Raw genomic sequence first — 24,796 nt, forward strand, 5'->3', positions numbered from 1 at the left:
TCAACGGGCAATTTAATTTCTTTATTTTTTTTCACAAGCTTTGAATTCAGAAATAAGAGCCACCAACAAGTCAGTTATTAAGTAAAAATGGAAGTGAATACAAAGGAAAACTGTACAAAACTTTAAAAATCTGACTGCCCCGCTGACCTCCTCGGAGGGACAGGGACTCAGGCAGCCTGGGCAGAGCTGTTACCCCACCGTCCTCAGGCTTGAGGGGTGTGTCAGGACACCACTTTCTGGGTGTGAGCCTGGCTGGGCCCAAAGCCCAAGGCTGGCTGGAAGAACACACAGACCAGAAAGACACCATGGCCAGGTACAGGGACCGGGTTGCGGACACAGGACGTGGGTGAGAAACTCTATGACCAGGTGGAAGGCTTCCCTGCCATTCTGCATATTCACAGGTCTCAGTCAGGGTGGGGATGGGGATGACATCCTTCCAGTGAAGACTCTGAGGGCAGAGCCTTCGTTTTTAAGAGTTTGGGAGTCTCCCCTGGGGGCTAAGGTCTTGGCATCGTGTCTATGTCGGTCCTCGGCGATGTCCATCAGCCGCGCTCAGACTTGCATACGTAACTTACTAACATGCATCCTATCCTAGAACAGCTACAGGGCGCAAAGGAACCATCACTCAGAGGGTCGTGGAGGAGTGGAGGGGATGGTAGAGGACGATGCTACACCTGGGGATCACTAGGAAGGGGAAATGGAGACACCATGCTCTGAGGTGGAGTCGGTGTGAACACACGCTGTGGGCAAGGAACTTCCAGGCAAACACACCACACTAGTACCACTTCTTCCTAAACAGAGAAGGAAAGAGCATCAACTCAATCTCCCCTCCATCAGTACCAACTAAAACTGTGGGCTTCAAAAACACAGACAGGAAAAGGAATGGACATTTTCCCAGAATCCTTCACTCTTGCGTAGCTGGCTCATCTGAGGTCAACCGAGGCTGGTGATGTTGGAACGGCCACCAGGGGGCGCCACGATGCGGTGGCCTGTACGCCTTGGATTGTTGTCATCTATCTGGGCACCTGAAAGAGACAGAAGTGTGTGGAATAAGACCTGTTTGCATCACCTGGGTGTACTGACGCTGAGGCTCTGCCCTCCCCACCTTTGTGGGTATTACACCCCATCCTGAAACGCTCAGCATTCCAACCCACCTTCAAGACCCTGTCCAGGTTCACCCAGGGAAGCCTCCCTGACCTGTAGACCTGCCTGACCTCTCCTGGGCACCTGCCAGTCCTGGGGTTCCCCTCCTAGATCTCCGACCCCTGCAGAGTTTGGCCTCACTTAGTGAGTTCCTACTGTGTGTAGCAGACTAGGTGCACTGGTTTGTGCTGAGAACCCACAATACCGTGATGGATACAGCTCAGAGGTAAGAGAGCTGAGGCTCAGACTGAGTGCCCTAAGGACTCAGACATTAGACTTGAGAAGGTAGGACTCATGCCCACACTGGCTTGTCCCCAAAGCCCACCCTCCTCTGCACAGTGTCCTGTGCCTGTATGTAGACTAACCAACTTCCCTTCTGACCCTGATCTCACAGGGCCTGTCTAGGTGAGCCTGCCTTCGAGTGCAGATCTGGTTCTCCCAGGCATCTCATTGGCAGCTCTCCGTCCTCCTGGTAACTCGGGACTTTGCCCATCACTGCCCTCATTTCCCTTCCTAGCCCGCTGCATCATGCTTACCACGAAAACACCCGTTAGACTGACACACCGCACCTATGCACCATAGCACTGTCCTGCCTTTTAAGTGGACAAGGGTGAACTTGATAGCCATATGGGGAGACCAGCTATGTCGCTGGCAGCAATAGTGACACTTGGTAAATATCCATGAGGCCCTGAGAGCGGCACCATGGGCTTCAGAGGGAATGGGGGGCCCTAACACAGGCTTGTTATTACATGGTTGTCTTTATTCTAAAGATGTTTCTATCCACTTCTAATGATAGATCTACAGTATTTATTTGCCTGATGGGATTAGAAAGCCAGTCTGCAATGGCTGTGAGATGCCACTGTCTCCAAGCCTCCTCACAGCACAGCATGGAGGGCAGCTCTCTGGGCACACCAGACAAGATGCCAGGGTTGTGCTTGGGGTCTCTTTGTGCAATAACATCAGCCGCCTTTAACACCAGAATTGCACTCAGATAACTATTCCAAGAAAGGAATATGGAAAGTGAGGTGTCCTGGGGTCCCCTGACCCAGTACCCACTGCACGCCCTGCAGGGTACCTCTCGTCTTATAATTTAAACTGAAATTTCATCCTTCTCTTAGCTCCTGCCTCCCTCTCTGTTGCTAGCACATGCCTTTGCTGGGATGACCCACTGACCTACTTTAGCCCACTGACTGTTTTTTACATAGCTCATGAGCTCATGCTCAGGTTTTAAATGGTTGCATCTTAAAAAGCCATTGAATGCCTTTGAACTGTGGAATTCAGCAGGCTTCTCGGCTCATCTAAAGCTGTCCAGCTGTGCATCACTCATCATCAAATCCCTAGAACCCTGCACTGGCTCGAACAACTGGGATCACTTCAAGGACTGTGTAGTGCTCCCAAGTGTGTGTGTGTGTGTGTGTGTGTGTGTGTGTGTGTGTGTGTGTGTGTGTGTGTATACACATGTGCACATGCCCTCCTGTGGCCATCTGGTAGAGTTGCATGTAATCCTGATTCTTTGAAACTGAATTTTGTGAAATTTCAATGCCAGAAACACACCACCACCACCACCACCACGTGGGGATGACATAAAGTCCCGACTGTGCTTCCTAAGCCTGGAGTTGAGGAGGATGGCTGAGAGCCAGGCACAGAGCATGGAGCCAGCAAATGACAGGGTGCCTGCCCCATACCCATCCCTGGGCTCCACACTAAGCTTCATGGTATGAGAGTGGTAACATCCCCTGGCATGCTTAAGCCCAGGGCTGACTACTGTCAAGTCAAAAATCAACATGCTGTGCTGCACCCTAAAAACACCTGTCTGTGCTGTGCCTCAGGGCACAGCAGAGAATGTGCCCTTGACCTTCTGGCCTTCTCTACCTATGCCTGAGGCCATGGGCCCCTTTCCACAGGAGCCTGGCTACCACGAGACTACCTGATAAGCTGAAGTTGGACTGGTGGAGGTTCCTGATGGGCGGGGGTTGGTGTTTGGAAGGTGAAGATTTGGCAGACGGAGCAGGAGCTGCATGTTTGGGTGTAGCTGGCACCTCGTACACGGGACCATCGTACATTCCCCTGGAAACACCGTGCAACCCAGAAACCTAAACAGAAAGAGGGAGGGGTCAGGTTAACGCGTGTCCATGCCTCTGCCCTGGCAACAGAGCGGATCTGAGGCCATCTAGCTGTACATCACACATGCTCGCACAAGCCACACTTGTGTACACACAGACATGTGCCACAGTGCAATGTGGATATACATTCACACACATGCATATGCTCCATAGATGGGCACATCTGTTCACACACATGCACACAGAGCTTCATGCTGAAGGACCTCAAGTCATTTCCACACACTTTTCCTTCTACTTCCTCCTCTGCGGGTCCTAAGACCCAGACTACAGCATTCAGGGGTCAGTCTTCCCATCTGTACAGAAGTGCATAGGGAGATGAGCGACTGGGGCACGTGACTGGTTAAAGAAGGGAGTGGGGGAGGGAGAGACAGGGAGGTCAGGAGTCCAGGAGCCCCTCAGTGAGTACCTCAAGGGGGCAGACCACCACCATCCTGAGGCAGAGAAGCTGGCAGCCATAGAATTGAAAGGAGGCCCACACAGCCCAGAGCTGAGAAGGGACCCATGGGACCCCCTGGAGATCCTGCACAGCCCAGAGAACCTCAACGAGGACCAGGAGAGATGGCCTCAGAGAACAGCATTCATCCAGGGAAGCATACAAGGCCCTCTAGGGGTCGGGGGTGGCAAGAGACCATGCCCTGACCCCAGATCCAGGCGCCTCCTCCAAAGCTGGCATGCTCAGCTTTGGACCACTTGAAGGGCCCCCGTTGACCCTGTACCACTCTCCTGTCCCACGGCCCTGTTCCCTGACTGCCAAGGCCTCCAGTGATCTGAGCCCCCTCCTCAGGCTCTGCCACCCTGCTTCTCATCCCTTCCCTCAGTCACCACCTCCCCCTGGGCTCAGAGTAGCCACAGGTCTGTGTCCCGCTCCCGGCCTGGCTCCTGCCCGCTACCCAGGCACACGGGCAAGGAACCCTAAGTAGAGCAACCTGCCCCCACTTGTGTAAACTGATTCCTTAGTATTGGGCCAGGTATTTTCTCAGTGACAGTCAACTGTTCCCATGGGCCTCAGCTGCAGACCAGGTGAAAGGTCTACAACCCAGCAAGGGAGCTGCTGGCCCTGGGTGTGGAGTGGGCATCCCAGCCATTCTGGTACCCAAGACCCCAGGTCCACTCTGCCCCTCCCCAAACTTAGTCTTCCCACCTGATGCACAGTGCCTGTGACGTGTGTCTATCTAGTGCTGCCCTTGTGGCAGAGGCACAGGGAGAGCTGACAGAGGAAGACAATTCCGTGGGGCCTAGAGCTGGGGGAGGAGGTGTCTGACTTTCCTGTCTAAATCAGTCGTCCTGCCAGTGAAGTACGAGAGTGGGAGCACATGCATGAACACACACCCGCTCATGTACAAACGTGCACGCACATGTATATACACCCCAGTATGCAAGGCACACACCTATCTATATATATGCAGACATGTTCAGTACATGCAATAAACACACACACATGCACAGCACACTCAGTGGGCACACACCCACACATAGGCATACATGTATAATATACACAATGGATAAGTGAACGCATACATACATGGGTGCACAATACACAATGGGCATACACAAATATGAGCAATGGACAGATGGGCACACATGCATGCATGCACAGTACGCCCAGTGGGTCCATATGCATGGTGTTCAATACATGTGATGGACCCCAGTGTATAGTACACAAAGTGGACACACAAGTATGCATTCATACTACATATAAGGAACAGAAACAGACAGGCAGCATACACAGCTGGTCCCTCTGACACACTGGGCTCATGTGAGTAACAAGTTGCTATGGTGACAAGGAGGACAGCCACAGTCAGGAGTCTCCCTCCTCTGAGTCAGACAAGGACAGTGCCTGCTCTATGCCTGGCTAGGGCCTTCCGAGGCCAAGTCTCAAGATCTCAGAGAAGCCGGGCGGTGGTGGCGCACGCCTTTAATCCCAGCACTCGGGAGGCAGAGCCAGGCGGATCTCTGTGAGTTCGAGGCCAGCCTGGGCTACCAAGTGAGTTCCAGGAGAGGCGCAAAGCTACACAGAGAAACCCTGTCTCGAAAAACCAAAAAAAAAAAAAAAAAAAAAAAGATCTCAGAGAAGATAGACACACATCTGGCAGGAGGGATGAGAGGGCTAGGCAGGTCAGGAGGGAGCCAGCTCTCAGGGATGCTGGGCTATGCATTCTCACTGTGACATTTGGGTAACGGGGGCAGTCTTTCCTGGCCCTGAGAATCAGGTTCTAATCTGGGAGATGAGGCCCATGACCCTCCAGCGGGCCATGTGAAGATCCTCCAAGATGATGCAGGACTTGTGAACACCTCTCCCACACACAGGTGTATGCAACACAACCTGCAAGGCCTGCAATCTCCTTCTCCTCGTCTGATGGCCTGGGCTTCAGATCCAAGCCCACTTCTCAGACAAACAAACATGCTCATCAGCTCTGCACAGGACCAAACCCAGTCCCCCAAGAAGCGGTTGGCACAGCACAAGGGCCCTCCATGCAGGCGCTCACCTTGCTCCTGATCCTGACACGCTGGTAGAGGTGTTCTGGGAATGGCTTCCGAGGGATGAAGCGGCCCATGCCCTTGCTGACACTGATGTTTCCATCTTCAAAAACAATCTTTCCCTGGCTGATGACCACCAGAGGTGAGCCGTGGCACTCCATGCCCTCAAAGATGTTGTATTCCACAGTCTGTGAGTGCAAAAGGTCCAGATTTACTTCTGTACCACACCCAACGCTTCCCCTGCATCAGTACAACACACATAATGTGATGCTCTGTTACAAGCATTTCCCAGTGACGACTTCTTCTCTGTGTAATAGTGCACTGTGTATAGCAGACAATGAACAGCTCCTGCTGGTCCTGACAGTTAACACACACCCTGGGCATCTGGAATAGGAGCACTCTCCTCTGCGAACAAACGCTATGGACATTCTGGCTGTAATGCACATGTCTGTGAGATGATCTTTTGCGGGGGAGAGCTTCCTAAACTAAAATCCAAGGTCAAAGGACATGGGTTTCAAAATCACGTCCCAGGTACTGAGCCCAGCCTGCACTGCTGGGTGGAAGGAGCATTGCACACTTACAGTGTGAGCACAGGGCAAGGCCGTGCTGTCACTGTCTCAACAAGTGAAAAGACAACGGGCCTGTGAGGTGGCTCAGTGGATAGCGACACTTGCTGCCAAGCCTAATGACCTGAGTTTGAGCTTTGGGACCGATCTGGTGGAAGGAGAGAACTGACGCCCTCAATATGTTCTCTGACCTCCATATCCCCCCTCAAAAAAAAAAAAAAAGTCAGCAGAGGATCATGTTCAGCTGCTGAATCCTGCTGCTCTCCCAGAGGACCAGAGCTGCTGGGTCCCAACACCCTGCTCACAGCCCTGTAACTCCAGCTCCAGGGGATCCAGTTCCCTCTTCTGGCCTCTACAGGCAATGCATTCATGTGCACAAACACACAGTTAGATACACAAATAGTTAAAAAATAAAATCCTAAAAATAATGAAGAAGACAACAGAACCTCTAAAAACCTGCGTTTGGTTTGTGACACTTGAAGAGGTACTCAATCCCATTAGGCAGCTGCCACCCTCCAGTGGCTTTTCACCTATTCTTTTTAATTGTGTTTATTGGTTATTAATTATTGCAACAATGGGTCACGTGTGGTTGAAAACAATCAAATGGTATGAAGGGGATCTGGAAGAAAAGCTTCTCTTTTTACCTCCGATGAAGCTTTCTGCTTCTAACTGTCCCACACACAAGTGCTATCTACACATCCTGAGATTCTTTATTCTACCCCTGACCCCAGAGCTCCTCAGCATTGAGTTCAAGTCTGAGAACCCTTGAAAGTTCACAAGCTGCTGATCTGAGTCCCATCACGCACTTGGGCTACCACTGGTCTACCCACTTCCCAATATCAAACAAATGTCCCATCGGTGTGACGCTTTTGCTAAAACACACTGTGTGTGCCGTCTGCAGGTGTGATCATGTGATCTCCATCACCTGAAGAGGTGACACTAGATTCCAGCTCTGGCAACACGGTGAGTCTCCCTGTTGCTGTGACAGTATCCTAGGGGCACACATTACACCCTGGAGTCTGTCTCAGCACCTGGCCTTCTCGATGCTGTGACCTACAGCCGGTAGTGAGGGCAGGTCTCTTCCCCCAGGCAACACAGGCAAAACCCTTACTGTGCATTGCTTCTGCAGACATTCAGTAGTCTCGGTAGTTTCCCACCTTGCAAAGAACCTACCCTTCCTTTGGTAACTGGCAGATCCCCAAACTCAATTCTTGCCCCCAACTTTGTATCTCATACCATGTTTTCTTTTTTTGTTCGGCTACACAGTCAATTTTGGCTACTTTTTTTCTGCAGCCTGCTCACAAACAGAACAACCATTCCCTCAAATTTTGTGCCATGATTTCCATTCAAAGCTGTCATTTTAAAAAGGTATACTCGGGACTGGAGAGATGGCTAAGGGGTAAGAGCACAGGCCACTCTTCCAGGGAACACAATAGCCAGGAACAGATGTGTCTGCCCTGTGTGCAGAGAGAGGGTCAGAGGGAGGAAAGCATGCTCACAGGACCATAACCACAGCCTGGCTTAGCCTGCTCAAAGCACCTTCTTGGAATCTCTCCAATAGGAGAAGTGTAAATGGCTGATGCAGCCATGTGGCAGATTTGGGGAAACCCTGCATCACTTTTAACCAGAAACTTCTGAAATGGCCCAAAGGAAAAATCGCCCACCCAAACTAAGAGTGTCATGGATGAGCTGGGGCTTACTGATTTATGGCTTTTGGCTGTTATGGTCTTCATCTTGTCTGGGTCCCAGATGACTACATCAGCGTCAGAGCCCACAGCAATCCGACCTTTCCTTGGGTACAAGTTGAAGATCTTGGCTGCGTTGGTGCTGGTGACGGCAACAAACTGATTCTCATCCATCTTGCCGGTAGCCTGCAATCAAGACCCAAACATTGAGGAAGAGAGATGGGCACAGACCTGAGCCTTCCAGTGGGGTCCTCACAGATGGAAACCAGGCTCCGTTGGAGGCCCTGGTCTGATCAGAGCAGGGATCAAAGGAACTGCAGAGGTCTGCTGCACATGAGCCATTGGGAAGGCCTATCAGTGGTTCTAGGCCCACGTTTTATAAAAACTAAAAACTGGGCCCAGGAGATAGCTCAGTCAGTAGTGTTTGCCATACAAGCAGGAGGATCCAAGTTCAATGTCCACTGATGTAAAAAGTAAGGCAAAGCAACACACATCTGTAATTTTAGCACCGGGGAGGTAAAGACAGGAGGATCCTTGGGGCTCAGTGACCAGCCAGTCTCATACCTACTTGGTGAGTCCTAGGCCAGAGAGGGACCCTGTCTCAAAAAATTAGATGGGAGCTAGAGAGACAACTCAGTGGTTAAGAGCTCTGGTTGTATTTCCAAAGGACCCAGATTCCATTCCCAGCACCCACATGGCAGCTCACAACAGTTGAGGTCTCCAGGACCTTCTCCTGGCCTCCAAGGGCACCAGGCACACATGTGGGACACAGACATAGCAAGCAGCTCAAACACCCACAACACAAACAATCATAATCAAAATTAAATAAGTAATTAAGGTGGGGACTGGCAAGATGATGCAGCAGGTAAAGATGCCTCCCACCAAACCTGATTACATGAGTTCAATTCCTGGGACCTGGTAGAAGGCAAGAACTGACTCCCCCAGGCTGTCCTCTGAATTTCACACAATGCACCACGGCACATGTGCACCCACAAACATGCACACACAAGGATAGACACACAATTTACAGAGCCGTTTCTGATGAGCTAAAGCACACTTCCATCCACCAGCCACTTTCCATCCTTCATTCAAGGACTATGACATCAGGAGGCGAGGACTTTACAGCCTGGGGCTAGTTTCCCAGGAGTCCTCTGTTCCCATCTCTACTTTCAGGTAAGAGAGAGATGGGCCAGGCAGAGTACATCTAGAATCTTCCAGGCAAAAGGTGGGGTGAACTTACCACTGCCTTGTCCCAGACAACTGTCATCCGCTCCTCTATGCCGTTGACACCCTCAGGGATCAGAGTGAAGTTGTCCTTGCCCACAGCTTTCTGGGCAGTACTATAGGGACAGTGGCCACTACCTGTGACCTGCAAGTCTCCACTGGCAAGAGCAGAAAGAAGGCAGAGTCACACTCACTGTGAACAGCAGTCCCAGGCATAGGTCACCCAGCCCAGAAGTGGTACTTCAAGCCCCAGTGGTTCTATGGAAAGTTCTGAAGGAGGCATCAGGCATCAGGAATTTTGTCTCAATATTTTTCTCTGGTGTTTGGAATTGAACTCACGGTGTATCACATGCTAGGCAAGCACCCTACCAATGAGCTATGTTCCCACCCCTGTTGCAATAGATAATAATACAGTCAGTCATCCAAAGTCAGCCTGTCAACTCAAAGCCTGCTGGTCCATGCCTATGTCCTATATATCAGGAGCCTCCCATCTTCAACCTGAGTCTGATATCTCTACATGTCACAGGAGAGTCACACACACTGATATGTGTCTCTTAGAGTGAGGTTACTGGCCTATGGCAGCTGGGGCTTCTGTGCTGGGCTCACAGAACAAATACTATCTTAGGTAATAGCTGAGTGACAGATCTCTGGGTTTGTCATTTGGTCCCTTGAGAGTTGGGAAGCAAGGACCGTTGGATGCATCCAGAACCTGAACCTGGAGACTAGTTTCAGTGAAGACAGGTCTGTGACTTGGTGCTTGTAAATGCAGGCTGAAGCTGTCCTCTACATTATAGTATTAGGATATGTAAGTCACTTAGATGCCAGACATGTGCCTAAGAATTGTCCTGCTTAGGACTGTCTGTACTTAGATGTTTAGCAAACCCACATCACACACATGCTGTGTGTCTGGACTGATGTGAAGCCATGGTGATCGTCAACAGACCGTGGCATTGTGGGTGTAGAAACAAGACCACAGCAGATTGGACAGGAGTGTTGCAGGTGAGCTGAGCTGCCATTTTAAATCTGAGGACCAGAAGATACCTCTCTGAGAAGGAAGCTTCCAGCAAAGGTCTGGAAGCAGCAAATACCAACTGAGAGACACATGAGAGAGTGCTAGGCAGGGGGTGGAGTGCAGAGGCCCTGAGACACAGTGCTTTCTTGGGGGCGGGGGGTGCCACTGTTAGCCCAAGACTCTTAAGCTGGGCAGAGAGCACCAAGGGCAGAGGCGAGGTAAAGTCAGCCTGGAGAAAGACCAAGTGAGAGTCTAGTCAAGGAGTGAGGTCCAGGTCATGCTCTGCCCTCTGGACTCCACTTTGGGAGGAGAAATCATGGGGGTGTTCTCTTTGGTCCCACTGATATTTAAAGTGCCTAAGCACAAACAGTGAATAGGGATGGCATCCATGAAGGCAAGAGGCACCAGCACACTGAGCCAGAGTGGCCATGACCAAGGGTGCAAGACATCATCAGTTTCCGTGGACTATAATCATGTTTCTGCCTTTTTCTGGGTTGGCCAAGACTGTAGGACAGCAGATCCTGGGGAGATGTGAACTCCTTTTGTAGTTTGAAGAAGTGTCAGACTTTCACAAGCTCTGAGTTGGGCACTGAGTCGGCACTTGAATTCACCAGCAAATAGTGTCTGCGTCATGTTGGGAGAGAGATTTCCACACGGTGCACATCCCAGTCTCCTTGTTCACACACACACAGTTCCTTATATTGGGAAGTCTTGTCTTATCCCCAAGTCCAGCCTCCTCCACGGAGCCCCAGCCGTCTACCCTTTCCAGGACAGCCTGTCCTCCTTAGCTTACTGTGTGGTCTTGCAAAGCCCTCTTCTCTCACGCTGACTATGGAAGGGATTACAGGGCTGTGCGCTACTATGTGAAGAATACTATGCTTTACCAGTGACGGTGGCTGCTTTTCAGATGAACTTCCTTTCATCTGTACTGAGCCAGAGCTAGCCCTGTATGAGCAGGCATTGACTGTGTACGTGGCCAATGAGCAAGCTGAGTGAGACAGGGAGTCCTTACATACACTGTGACAAGCCCAAGATGACAGGACCAGTAAGTGGCCAAGGCAAGATTTGAATCCTGGCCTCTTATCCCTCGTCCTGGAGGTTACCAATGGCACCTAACTTCCTATGCACACAGCAGGTGCATAAACAATGCTGAGCTGGTGGGAGCAGGCGCTCAATAAGTGAACAATCACTAGGTGAAACACACCCGTAGGTCCAGGAAGAATTGCTATAAACAACATGGAGGACTGTTTTCGAAGCATAGACCCCAAGCCTCCCTTCTCTAGTGTGTCTAACTAGCCTGTGGTTTCCGGCTGCAGACTCTAGCCACAACCCCAGCCCTGCCTCCCCGTCCCTGTGGCTCTCACCAGGCCAGCAAGGAGGTCAAGTAGTCAGGAGTGGTGGGGTCTGGACTCAGGGGAGGGGAGGTCACAAATGCAGCTGCCTTCGCCCAGTTCTTGCTCCAGTAGTGGGTGCCATCGGTCCCCAGGCTGGCAGCAATGGGCTCACCGAAGACAAGAGGGCCTTGAAGGGGCAAACACAAGGAGTGTGGTTATAGCCAACAGTGTCCATGCTGGCACCAAAGGAGGGTCTGTGGCAGAGGAGACCGACTAGAAGCCAATAGCCTGGCATCTTCCTCAGGGGCAGCACCACATAGTGCCCCTTACTGTCAACACCCGATTCTGTATCCAATTAGGGCAGCTGACCTAGGCCAGCACTCATCTATCCCAGCTCCTGCTGTCCCTGTACTATGGTCTGTGGGACAAATGCCTTCCTTCTTCCCAACCCACAACTGGCTCTTCTCTTAGGCTATGTGGTAACCCTGAGCATCAGCTCCCAGTGTGAGTCCTGGACAGAGCCCAGGAGAGGGGCAAGCCAGGTGGAGAGCCCAGGGAATAGCCCCACAAAAAGGGAGACAGGATGCAGGAGGACCTGCAGGCCATTCCTGACTAATCATCAGCGTGTGTGAAACCCAGAGAAAGGCTCTAAAGCCAGCAAGGTGCCACACGATCCCATCTGGTCGCTGGAAGCAGGGATCGTCACAAATGAAGAAGCCGAGGCTCAGAGCTTGTTGGGGACTTGCAGAGGTCTCTGACCGGTGGCACCCTAGCAGTCAAATCTAAAACCAACTCCGTACTGTGCAACCCCAGACCACCCCTTCAGAACACTAGAGGCCATAGGCTACCAGCTCCTGGCAACCTCTGCTCTGGAGTGAACGTGGGCATCCTTCCGTCGCCCCTCAGGAGGATAAGCACCACCTGCCTTTCTTCCTGGCCAGCGCGATGATGTCCGCTGCACTCTTGCTCATGACCTTCGTGATATACACAGGGCAATTGATCCGGCCTGCAATGGCAATCGCCCGGAACACGGCTTCGGCCTCCAGCTGGGGACACAGCAAATACAAAGGTCACGGGAGGAAGGGGGCAGCCACCCCTGGACCCATGTCCTTCTTCTTGACTGTCCCCAACAGGGAAATTTTCCACTTAACAGGAGGAGAGGAAAACATATGAGGAGTGAGAAAAGTTAAAAGGAGTCCGGTGGGAGAGCTGGAGATGGAGCGATGCCCTGAGCTTGTTGAGAAACACTACACAGGCTGAGAGGGGACCACTGTACCAAAAGGCACACAAATGGTCATGGCAAATGACTGACCCCGTGACATCAGGGCACAGCCATGGCCCACAATGCTTTCTTATTCACCCACTGAACCTGATTCATTTCATCTCAGCTTCCTCTAGACCAACCATGTTCTCGGGATTAGCAAGCCAAAACACCTGCTGTGACTTCTGTTTTGGGTTTTTAATTTACAACCGCTCAAGGCCTGGCCCTGAAAGAGGAATGATTCGATGAGACACTAGGGAACTCTTCAGTCCGCTTTCCTGTCGCTAATATATACCAAGTTCTCAGTGAAGATTCTCCCAAGTCAGGACACTTGGGTGTGTGCAGGGTCCAGGGGTGATGCTCCTGGACCCTGGCATAGGTGAGGCCTTTTGTGGCCTCTCTGATTGCATCCTCCAGAGCCCTGGGAAGGGGTAGGGAGAAGGGAGTGGAGTGGAGAGGACAGAGCAGGGGGAAGTGGGAGGGGCTGGGTGCAACTGTTCTGTTCCAGCTGAAGGGCTCTGGAATGAGCACTTGGCAATTACAGATCGCAGAGTGGGGAGTCCTTACCTCCTCAGGTCTACTCAGAGCATGCCCCTCAGGACCGGTGATGCCCATCTCCAAGATCCGCTTTTGTTCCTAGGAGACAATCACCAATGAGCCGGAATGAGGGAGCTGAGAGGAGCCACTCTCCCAGCCCCTGCTTGACATGAGGCAGATGAGGCCAGCATGAGGAGGCTCCCACAGGCCAGCCAGTGGACTGAGAGTGACCGGCTACTCTTCCCACTCTACCAGCCCTCCCCACCATTTATTCATGCCCATCCTGTGCCCACCCTCAGCAGTATCTGTGTTGTTCTAGAACTCCAGGAACTGACGAGAGGAAGCACAAGGCCTGTCTCCTCAAAACTCAATGGTGGCTTGGCCCCCATGTGAGGGTGCTAGGAAATGAGAAAGCCAGTAAGGGGTGATGGGCACCGAGAGATACTGATGCTTTCCTGTAGGGTGGGCTTTCGTCTCAGGAAGAGACTCGTCTGCCTAGGCCCTCACCAGAAGCTCCTCAGAGCCTGGTAGTTACCACACTCCCGGACCTCCAGAACTATGAGCCGGAACTGTACCTCTTTCTTTCTGGGGAGGGGGTCAGTTCCCCCTAAGGCAGGATGTCACCAGACAAGCCACCACCATCCTCCACCTCCTCCCTCAGGCCCCCCATACGCTCTCTCCCCATCTTCCGGTTTGCTGATGGAAGAAGCTGTCAGTCTTCCTCCTCAGAAGCCAAGCAGAGGCCAACATCACACTTGTTGATCTCCAGAACGGAGACCGAAAATAAGCCTTTCTAGAAGTGTGGTGGCTATGTTTGGATGTCGACTTGACTAAATCTAGAATTAACTAGAGCCCAAGCAGCTGGGTGCACCTGTGAGGGATTTTTCTTTATGAAATCATCTGAAGGGAGAAGACCCACCTTCAATCTGGGCCACACCTTCTGGTGGCAGCCTATACAAAGAACACAGAAGAAGATTTTGCTCTTCGCCTGCTTGCCCTCACTCTTCCTGGTGTGTCCACTCCCTCACTGGCATCAGAGCCTACTTCTTTGGGATTCCAGCATGTACTCAAGACTATTTGAGAATCCAGCCTCCTGGACTGAACAACGACTGGATTCTTGGGCTTTCCCTTGGTAGATAGGCGTTGTTGGACTAGCTGGACCACAACATCTAAACCACTCATTTGATTTACTATGTTATATACAACATATATAATGTGTAAGTCATTCTGTATGTTCTGTTCCTCTAGGGAACCCTGACTAATACAAGGAGCTTGGGGAGATGGCCCAGTTGGTAAAGTGATAACTGTGCAAACACGAGAATGAGTACAACCCTCAGAATCCACATTTTTAAAAAGATGCCGCGTGCACATGGCACCCTTTCCCTACTTGCAGAACAGTTTCGTTCAGAACCTCACAATACAGAGGAGAAAACAGGTCCCAGAAGCCAAGTGCCTTTCCAGTAGGCACACTGCACACAAGCAAACATCTCTTATCTTCACGTGTGATATGACACCCAGTGCTCAGCTCCACCCTTCCCCACCCAGTCATTTCACTAATAGAGGATGCACCCCTCTTTTACAGTCTACTTTGTAAGGGGACCCCTTTATGGCAGGAAGGAGAACCTTGCACCACTCACCTGAGCTATCAAGTCTCCGTTTTCTGCGTGGACTAAGACCACAGCTCCCAGGCCCTTAAGGAAGGTGAAGGCTTCGTACAGCTAAAGAGGAGAAATGGGGCTGGTAAGAAACCAAGGTGCAGCAATCCATGTCTTTAAAAGGCTGCTCCTCTGTTTACTCCTGCAGCCTCTGCAGACCCCATGGGTCTTCCAGATCAAGAGGCAGGAGGTTGGGTGGAGCCAAACAAGACTGCTGCCCCCAAGACACGTGCATGCAGGTATGGGTGGGGAGACTCAGAGGCAGGAAGCACCTTGGAAGACCCCCAACCTGAAGCCCACAGCTGACATCCACACCAGGGGCCTCAGTGGATCAATGTAAGAAAGAAGCATCAGTCAGAATTCCATCCATGTGTTACACACTACCACTTCCATGAGCTCCAACCAACTTCCTCCTTCTAGATACCCTGCATCAAAGGCCTTGAGGATCCTAAATAAGTTGTTATCTGCTCCAAGGTGCTTCTTTGGAGGGCAGGGCATCGACTTCAGTTCCTTGAACCCTGGGCCAGAGATCTAACACCCTTCTGATGAGAAAACAGACTCTGAATTCCTCAGTGCCTTGCATCTGCTTGAAGGAGGCCACAGCTTGCCTCTGCAAAGCCTGTGTGCGATGGTCCCCAGTCTCCCCTGAGCCCCAAGGAAACTGTCTAGCCTGCAGAAAATACATACATATGCAGAAGGCAACTCCCGAATGTCTACAATGGGCTCCAAGCAGCTGCGTGTTAATAAGCTGCCCAGAGAATGCTGGGGAAGAGCTATGTGAGGGATACCCCGCCAAGGATCCTAGGCTTCAAACCGCCATCTCTCTCTAGGTAGGAACAACGGTGGAGGAGGGGCAATGGGCACATTGCATTTAGTGCTGGGAGTGGGACCTGAGCCCAGGCTTTAAAGGTCCCCTGCTCATCACAGCTAGTTCCAGCCTGTACAGGTGAAAAGAAGAAGCTTGCTGCAGGGCTTACCTGGCTGTCGGACATCTGGTACAGGTCCTTATATGCCATGTAGACTTGGAAGGAGTTGACACCTATCACAAGATAAGATGGAGAAAAGCATGTTTGAGTCGAGATGAAGGTCTTTGCAGTAAGTCAATGACCAGGTACACTGTAGCAACTCTCAGGAGAGTAGATGCCATAAGGTCCACAATAGGGCATCCAACCCAGCCTAGGGATGGTAGGCAGTATCTGGAGCCTTCTGGGAAAGATCAAACCTGAGCTGGATCTGAAGGTAAAGGAAGGAGGAAGGGGGTAGAGAAGGAAGAGACTGGGAACTGTGCAAGGGGAAGGGGTGCATGGTAGAGATAACCTCCTTTCTAGAAAGTGTCTTCCTATAGCTGAAGCAAAGGGAACATATGCTTCCTGGTCACATTTTTTTTTTTTAAATTGTAATACAAATACACAAGGTGATGTCCAGCGCCATAATTAGTTCAAACCACACCCTGGTGCATGGCACACACAACATGCAATCAACTGCTGGGTCTAGTGCATAAGTCTTCCCCCACTAGGGGGTGCCATGGAGCACATTCAGTGATGGACAGACTCTTGAGAACGGAGAGGACATGGGCACTGGGAAGGCTGGGGAATCCTGCCAGGAGGAGGGTGCCGAAGACTCTAGGCTGAGCATAGGTAGGCATGAATTTAAAAAGACAGAAAGGACAGGACTTGAACGTGAGGAGCAGTTTGGGGGAGCACAGGACAGACAGGTGAGAGCTTGTCTCTTATTCCTCTTCAAGCTGTCTGAGGACAAAGTATGCCTCAGAGATCACTTTGCCTTGCTCACCTGGGACCTGTGATGTGTGACTCAGCTTTGTAGGTAGAATATGAAAACATTAGGAGAAGAGAAAAAAAAGAGTCTGAGGCAAAGTATTAAAGGGAATGAGACTTCTTTTACACTCAGCGACAGAGACAAGCCAGAGACGTCTGGTGTGTAGAAAACGACCGCCACAAAATTTCCTTCTCTTAAAATAATCAGAAAAATTAGAAATGAAAATTGTGCTCTAAGATTAGTATAAAAATGTCAATGACTAATCAAGTACACTCAAGTAAAAATATCGCAATTAGTACACGTATGAGGGAAAGCACAAATATGGTGGTTAAGAGACTGCATTCCTTGCAGAGAGGGGCGCTTCTGAAAATATAAAACCTTGATATATTTATTCATAGACACAGAAGCAATACCACTGTCATCATCAACATCCAGGTTCTTCTGGAGCTGGAAACTCAGACACTGATTCTCCGCTGTGGTTTGAATGTGATGTGTGCTCGTGTGCTGGGGGCCAGGCTGCCAGCAGGTGGACTTTGGGATCATGACTGGCTCCTGAGGGCTCGGACATCCATCCATTCATGGAGGATGCACCCCGTGCCCTCCCCTTTCTCCTCTCACAGTTTCCTGAGGGGGTGAGTGGCTCCGCTCCACCACACGGTCCCCATGACGTTCCGCCTTGCCACAGGTACAACAATGGAACCTCTCCGATTGCAAAGAAATAATGCTTTTCTCTCTGTAAACTGTTTCAAGTTCCTAGCCTCAGCTCATGGTCTGGGTTGGGGAAAGACAGGCTCACTGAGTGCTATAACTCATGATGGAGCTGGGCCAGGGGCTACTGGATGGGCAGGAAACCCAGTGTGGCATCTGTGAAGGGCTTTCCCCAGGGAGCACAGCTCAGCTGAAAACGGAACCCAGAAGAGACAGAAGGGCACTTCAGGGAGTTGACAGGGCAGGAGGGGAGGACGTGGGACAGGAAGGGAGAGGATCAGGCTCCCTGTGCAGGAACCTTGAATTGTTCCTGCAAGACACCAGTCAAGAAAAGGAATTGGCCCTCCAGTCTTGGGGAACAGTGTCATGAATAGCCAAATCTAAGCAACATCCCCTCCTTAACGTAGTGTGGTAGCCACTTGCCCCGGAAGAACAGACAGCTCTTGTGTTCACTCGCTTGCCCTCCCCATGTCCTTTCTCCCTGTCACAAACATACACGAGCCTCTCGGTACCCAGAACCTGACTCAGACCACAGAGTGAGGACAGTGAGATGGCGATGGCGGGTTCCCTTATGATGACTGTGTGTATAGTTAGCGTCACAGCAGCCACCACGGAGGGACTATGCCTTCCTGCCAGCAGGGCACACAGACACAGGGAATCTGTGATAAGAGGAAAAGGGACTATCGGAGAGTCACACGGGGAAAAACCCACACAAAAAGTGAGCGTAATTAGTGATGGAAAAAGTGTGATAAAAGCCACAATGACACCCTGGCTTGAAATTAGCAAGGGCATCACAAATGCAATGGCACCCGGTGGTGTACCACGCAGGAGCCAGGGACTCTGATGTGGGCTATGCCTGCATGGATGGGAGCATCTTTCAAGAAATCAATTGGCCATAAGAGCCATGGTCCCAGCAAATGTTAAATCTTTCACATTTCATAATTTAATTTCTCAGCATCTAAGGAAATTATAAAAATTGCAAACTAATGCTTTTGTATGGAGATGCTCACCAGAACACCATTTATAATAAAACAAACAGAAAACCTAAATGCCCACTAAAAAGAAAATAGCTGAGCAAATTAGCCATTGCATTTCATAAACAGCACTATTAAAAAGCTACTGGTGGAGGGCAATGTCAATCATAAAACATTAAGTGAAAAGAAAGATTCCAAATGACAGCAACTGCACACCATACAAGGGAAAAAGTTGCTGACATCAACAGGAAATTGAAGGCAGAAATGCTTAACTAATGTCACATTGCAATCAGAAGCAGAACCAGAGGGAAAAATGTTTGCTTTTCTGATCTTTATGTATTAGAAGCAATGATACTTTTATAATGAGAAAACATAGCCTGTATTGTAAACATTAAAAGTGTATCCCAGCACCCCTTGCATCCCCTGCAGTACAGGTACTTGCTCTCTGGAAGGTACCCTTTGAACTGACCACTCCTGTCCTGGCTTGTTCTATTCTGCCAGTCTTCGCTTCCCTTCTGTCTGTCTGACCCATTCCACGCAATGCAATGAACAACTGAAGATGTCTACGATGGGGAGGGTCACCTGGTGGGGGCCTGAACAGAGGGGCGCCGAGTAGGATACAGAGATGTATGGCCACAAAAGTTACTCACAGAGCCAGATAGACAACCAGTGTTCTAGAAACAAAGAGCAACGAAAAGGATGTACCCCACAAGGCCAGAGTCAGCTTTCAGGTATTCAAGGAGTAAAGCAATTATGACAGGCTAAGGAGAAATTGCTCTGCTGAGCTGGGTCTTGAGAGAGAGCATTTGACAGGCAGAAAGGGACATTCCTGTGGAGAAAATGGCTCGAGCAGAGGCCAGCGGTGAGGCAGGTGGCAGGGGACTGCAGCCATGGTGACAAGTCAGGAAGAGTAAGGAAAGACCAGGAAAGGCCTCCCACGGCAGGCTGTAGAGACAGGACTTATTCTGTGGGATAGGAATGCTTTCTCAAGGCTTCATGGGGTACAGGACAGACTCTGAAAAGGGAGCGTCCCCTCCCATCACTTAACACAAGTGTGTGGCTCTATGCTGGCCTCACGGAGAGAGTGAAGGGATTCTACAGCCCATTTGGGGCTTTCACTGACCTTTGTCCTGCACCAGCACCTCCAGCTCCTCCCGAACACCGTCATACCAGCTTGTGATGTCCACGTGAAGGGAATAGTCACAGCAGGACTTGGTGTCTGCTGCTTCATGCCACTTCTCAAAGGAAGACAACAGGCTGGACCCAGGTTCAGGAACAACATGGTCAACTGAGATAGAGAGACAAGTGTCATGATGCTTAGAACCCCAAACTGTTCCAACAGTGGCCACATCACCCCCACTCCCACCCCATCAATATTACCATCATTACCACAATCATCAATCAACACTATCACCATCATTCCCATCCATATCACCATACAACCACCACCACCATCATCATCACCATAACCATCACCACCATCAGCCCCCAACACCACAATCATAACCCACAGCCATCAACATATTCCCACCATCATGAACATGATGATTACCACCATCACCACCGTAATGGTTTAAATGAGATGTCCTCCATAAACCTCAGGCATTTGAATACTCATTACCCATTTGGTGGCTCTTTGAGGAAGAGTAAGCAGGTGTGGCTTGTTGGAGGAGGTACGTAACTGGGGGTAGGATTTGTGGTTTTAAGAAACTGCTACCTTTTCTAGTGTGTCTTTGCCTCCTGCTTGCAATCAAGACTCAAGCTCTCGCCTATTCCTGCCATCGTGCCTTCATTCTGCCATCAAGGACACTAACGCTCTGGAACCATAAGTCCAAATAAGCACGTTCTTTTATAAGGTGCCTTGGTCATGATATTTTATCACACCAATAGAAAAGTAACTGAGACAGAAACTGGTACCAGGTCATGGGGAATTGCTGTAACAGATCTGACACTGTCGTTGTTTGGAGGAATGTGGATGACTGAGACTTGGGACTAGAAAAGCAGATGAATATTGTAAGCAGAGTTTAATACACCATCCTAATAGAGTGTGGGAAACAGCAGTGCTGACAGCAGTGTGGAGGCCCAGCTCAAGAGAGGAGCGAGGACTTGGACAGCCACGAGGCTACAGGTCATTCCCGGGAGAGTTTGGCAAAGAATCTGCCCGTCATCTGCTGTTGTCCTAAGAATTTTCCTGAAGCTACATTGAAAAGTAGTAGGGGAATTTCTTTGGTGGGAGAGATTTCAAGACAGTCTAATATTGACTCTGTCGTGTGGTAATTAGTAATTGCTCTTGGGCAAGTCTACAATGAGGAAGAGGAAGTAGGGCAAAGAGAAAAACAAATATGCAGTGTGAAAAGAGGACCAGGAAATTTGATGTTGGATCCAAGGCCTGTGCTCAAAGGGATGAGGAACTCAGGGAGAAGCCCGATCTGAATTGGCATAGAGGGAGGGATGCCTTAGACCCCATCCAGCCAGGGTTTTCACCTCAAGAGAAGAAAAGGACTAATGGGTTTTAAAAGCAACAACAAACCTAAACTGTTGCAAATGTGATCCAAGGGGGCCAGGGTTGACCCCAAATTGGCAGCTAAACTTAGCAGTGTCTTCCATGTGGCTCTGGCTTGAGTCATGAAGGATACAGGAGTAAAGGGGTGTGGAATTTTCCTCTGAGGTTAAGGAGAGCCACTGAGGTCATGTGTGTGGCATGCATATCCCTGCACAGCAGCTCTGAGAGGCCATCTTGTGAAGCTATGGAAGTAAAGCCTGCATTGAATTAGAGACCCCAAGTTGTTGGCATGCCTGAGCCACAGAATACCTGCCAAGGAACCAGCCCAAAACAGAGGAGTATGCTGCAGCCAGCAAAGCTGAAGGGGTGGAGCCATCTAAGCCCTTTGACATCAGACACGGAGCTACAGGAATTGGAGTTTGCTCTGCTGGGTTTCAGTCTAGCATTGATCCAATATTTCCTCACTATGGCCCCATTCCTCTCTTTTGGAATGGTAATGTACATCCTGTGCCATTGTATGTTGGGAGTATGTAATTTGCTTTTTTATTTTACAGGGGATTACAGTTAAGAGATTGATTGTCTTAAATATCAGAAGAGATTTTGAACTTTGAACTTTTACATTATTGTGACTGTGAAAGACTATGTGGAGTTTTGAAGCTGAACTAAATGCACTTTTCATTACAATATGGCCACAAGCCTCTGGGGACCAGGGAGTGGAATGTGGTGCTTTGAAGGAGATGTTCCGCATAAGACTTGAGTATTCACATACACAGTCCCCAGATGGTGGAACTGTTTAGGGAGGATTAGGAGGTGTGGCCTCATTGGAGGAGGTGTGTTACTGGGGACAGGATTTGAGGTTTCAAAACACTCATCGCATTCCCAGTGTGCTCTCTGCCCCCTGCTTGCAGATCAAGATGTGAGCTCTCAGATGTTTCTGCTCTGCCATCAAAGACTCTAATCCTCTGTAATTAAGCCCAGTTAACTCTTTCTTTCATAAGATACCTTGGTCATGCTGCTTTAGCACAGATATAGAAAAAAACTCAAGTAACCAAGAAAGCTATCATCACCATCATCACCACAACCACCATCATTACCATCATCATCATCATAATCATGCCCACATCAATATCACCACTACCATCACCAATATCAACACCCCATCATTATGTCTGTTTATATCAACACCACTACTAACACTATTATCATCACTATCACCATCAAAATCGTGTCCATTGATATCATCAATATCATCATCACTATAATCTCCATCACTATAGATACCAGGCCCCACCATTAGGAATCTGAATAGAGTCTCTGACTATAACAAGGAGTTCCATTGTAAAGCCCATACTGCAGGGAGGGAAGCTGAGGCTCCTCAAGGCTGAGTCCTGGTCCATCCCTGTGCAGTTTCTGAGGATCGATTCCAAGCTCACTCTGGTCCAAAGCCTGGTTTCATCCACTCTCCTAGCCATTAGACGAGATAGCCCTGACTTGTCTTGTCAGCCAAGCCACACCCTCCTTGTTCTGGCAGTTCAAACGTATGACCCTGCCGGCAGTTGCCTTCCGCAGCCTCTTGTATGCAATGCAGGGATAGGTACGGCAGGGAAGCTGGAAAATGAGACGCCTGGGATTGAAGGGCTTACCAAATGAACATTGTAACCAACTCTTGCCTTTTTAAAGAAAGCCTCAGGATCCAAACTAAAGCAAAGCAGGGAGAGCAGAGTCTGAGGCCAGAGGGGATCCCAGGGCCAGGAGGACTGCAATGGTCTGCCATGCATTGGGAGTACCTCCCTCTCTCTCTTAAAAAGACACCAAGCAGCCAGGCAGTGATGGCACACGCCTTTAATCCCAGCACTCAGGAGGCAGAGCCAGGCGGATCTCTGTGAGTTCGAGGCCAGTTTGGTCTACAGAGCGAGATCCAGGACAGTCACCAAAAACTACACAGAGAAACCCTGTCTCGAAAAAACAAAACAGAAAAACAAACAAACAAAAAAGACACCAAGTATACTCTGAACAATGGAATAGGCATTTCCTCCCCATAACAACCATCAGTCTTAGGTTCTATTCAGTCACGCTCTCCTTATGCCCAGGTAGGTGGCTAGAAAGACCTGTCCAACTTGAACTGGTTTGGGGTGCATGTACAGTAAGGCAAACCATGTTCTCAAAGGAAACATTTAGAGAGGATCTCCCATTTACCACCTTATGCCTGTGCATGCTTGGGAGTGTATATGATTAGAATCAAATGCGTTATGGGGAGGGATACATATAATAGAAAAATAATTATGTGAACTAATCTATCAATCAAAATAGAGTCACCCTCACTATGTCCCTTAATAACAAAACTCTTTGGACCCCCACAAAAAGAAGCCCTGGACAATAACAGGGCCCTTGGGTGTCTCCTGCAGTGTATTCTGACCTGTTCTCTAGCTCTGCTTTGAATAGCATGTCTTTGCTACTTTTGCAAACCTGTGGGAGCTTTTGTTTCAATTCCTTGAATAAGAGGCCTAGAACCTGCAAACACCCTACCTGACTACACATGGGTAACAATTTCACCTTGATACACAGTAAAGTAACTTTTAAAGGTTTAATGCCCATATGTCTGAACTCCTTTTATGCTAGACAAGAGGCACACACTGCAGTGAACTATGTCTATTGTCTCAGGGTGTGATACGGAGTTTCACGAAACCCTGAGTACACACCAGTGTGTATTCATGGTGAGAGGAGAGCTCACAGCCCATATCCCTAAGGCCAGGGAAAGTATCACTCACTGATCATTGTGGTTCCACCCGCCAGTGCTGCTTTAGTGCCCTGGAAGAAGTCATCAGCTGAGGTCATGCCCTGGAAGGGCTTCTGCAGGTAAGTGTTGACATCGATGCCCCCTGGAATGACCATTCGTCCATTGGCCTCAATGGTCTTCACTCCACCAGGAACAATCAGGTTCTCTCCTATTTGTCTAGAGGCAAATAATAGAGAAATCTTTGGTTTTTAAAAGAAAAAAAAAGCATGGCAGCCCACTGGAGAATGTCAGCTTCGCTAAGGACATGTTTCCCACCCAGGCTGACACAGGGCACTGGGCTGAGGAGAAGTACTCAGGCACAGCACTCTCCAGGGCTCAGAGTCCGCTGTCTAACATTTGACTTTGGCAGAGCACAAATCCAGAAGTACAGGAGAGCCGGTCACTTGGCCAGGCTTTCTAGAAGACTCCAGGAGGGGAGATGGCAGAGCTGAGGAGAAACCAGCCTCTCCACAAAGAGGCCAGCCCTATTGATCATTATGTATTTTTGACAGTTTCCTAAATGACACAGAGAAGAGCCGCTGAGTGAGGCAGTGATAGGACCTATCAGTCCCACAAGATTTCACAGACACTGTTAGGTACTGAAATGTGTCCCCCCTTACATTGAAACATTAACTCCCAGCAACCCAGAATATGACTGTAATAGGGACAGGGTCTTCACAGAGGTAAAATAGGTCTCTAGGGTGAGCCCTAATCCAATAGTACTAGTGTTCACATAAAAAGACACCAGGAGGAAGGTAACCAACAGCCCTACACAGCTGTGACGCCATGGACTGTATCAGTGATCAACATGGCATCCTAACCCTATCTCAATGATCAGTAGTGGTGTGCATACCTCTGTGGTAACCAATAGCTCTCTAATTAGACTTAAGAACTGCTCAAAGAGCAGGGCAGTGGTGGCACATGCCTTTAATTCCAGCACTCGGGAGGCAGAGCCAGGTGGATCTCTGTGAGTTCGAGGCCAGTCTGGGCTACAGAGTGAGTTCCAGAAAAGACACAAAGCTACGCAGAGAAACCCTGTCT

The 24,796-nt window shown here is 49.8% G+C and overlaps 1 protein-coding gene across 2 annotated transcripts in view; it reads right to left on the reverse strand.

Annotated features, from left to right (window-relative positions):
• The window catches only part of Crmp1 (collapsin response mediator protein 1), a 52,925-nt gene continuing 28,129 nt past the window's right edge, over positions 1–24,796 (reverse strand). For both annotated transcript variants that reach the window (XM_052736083.1, XM_052736084.1), the window contains exons 3-14: positions 23,748–23,932; positions 19,600–19,764; positions 15,996–16,057; positions 15,001–15,081; positions 13,394–13,462; positions 12,491–12,611; positions 11,596–11,752; positions 9,236–9,377; positions 8,011–8,181; positions 5,753–5,932; positions 3,071–3,236; positions 1–1,025 (exon numbers count right to left, since the gene is read on the reverse strand). In XM_052736083.1, coding sequence (XP_052592043.1) covers positions 934–1,025; positions 3,071–3,236; positions 5,753–5,932; positions 8,011–8,181; positions 9,236–9,377; positions 11,596–11,752; positions 12,491–12,611; positions 13,394–13,462; positions 15,001–15,081; positions 15,996–16,057; positions 19,600–19,764; positions 23,748–23,932 — 1,591 coding nt within the window. In that variant the 3' untranslated portion in view covers positions 1–933. The remainder of the gene's footprint in view (positions 1,026–3,070; positions 3,237–5,752; positions 5,933–8,010; positions 8,182–9,235; positions 9,378–11,595; positions 11,753–12,490; positions 12,612–13,393; positions 13,463–15,000; positions 15,082–15,995; positions 16,058–19,599; positions 19,765–23,747; positions 23,933–24,796) is intronic.

The sequence above is a fragment of the Peromyscus californicus genome, unplaced genomic scaffold, assembly GCF_007827085.1.
Source record: "Peromyscus californicus insignis strain IS unplaced genomic scaffold, ASM782708v3 Scaffold_13__1_contigs__length_99412109, whole genome shotgun sequence".
NCBI classification, from domain to species: domain Eukaryota; kingdom Metazoa; phylum Chordata; class Mammalia; order Rodentia; family Cricetidae; genus Peromyscus; species Peromyscus californicus.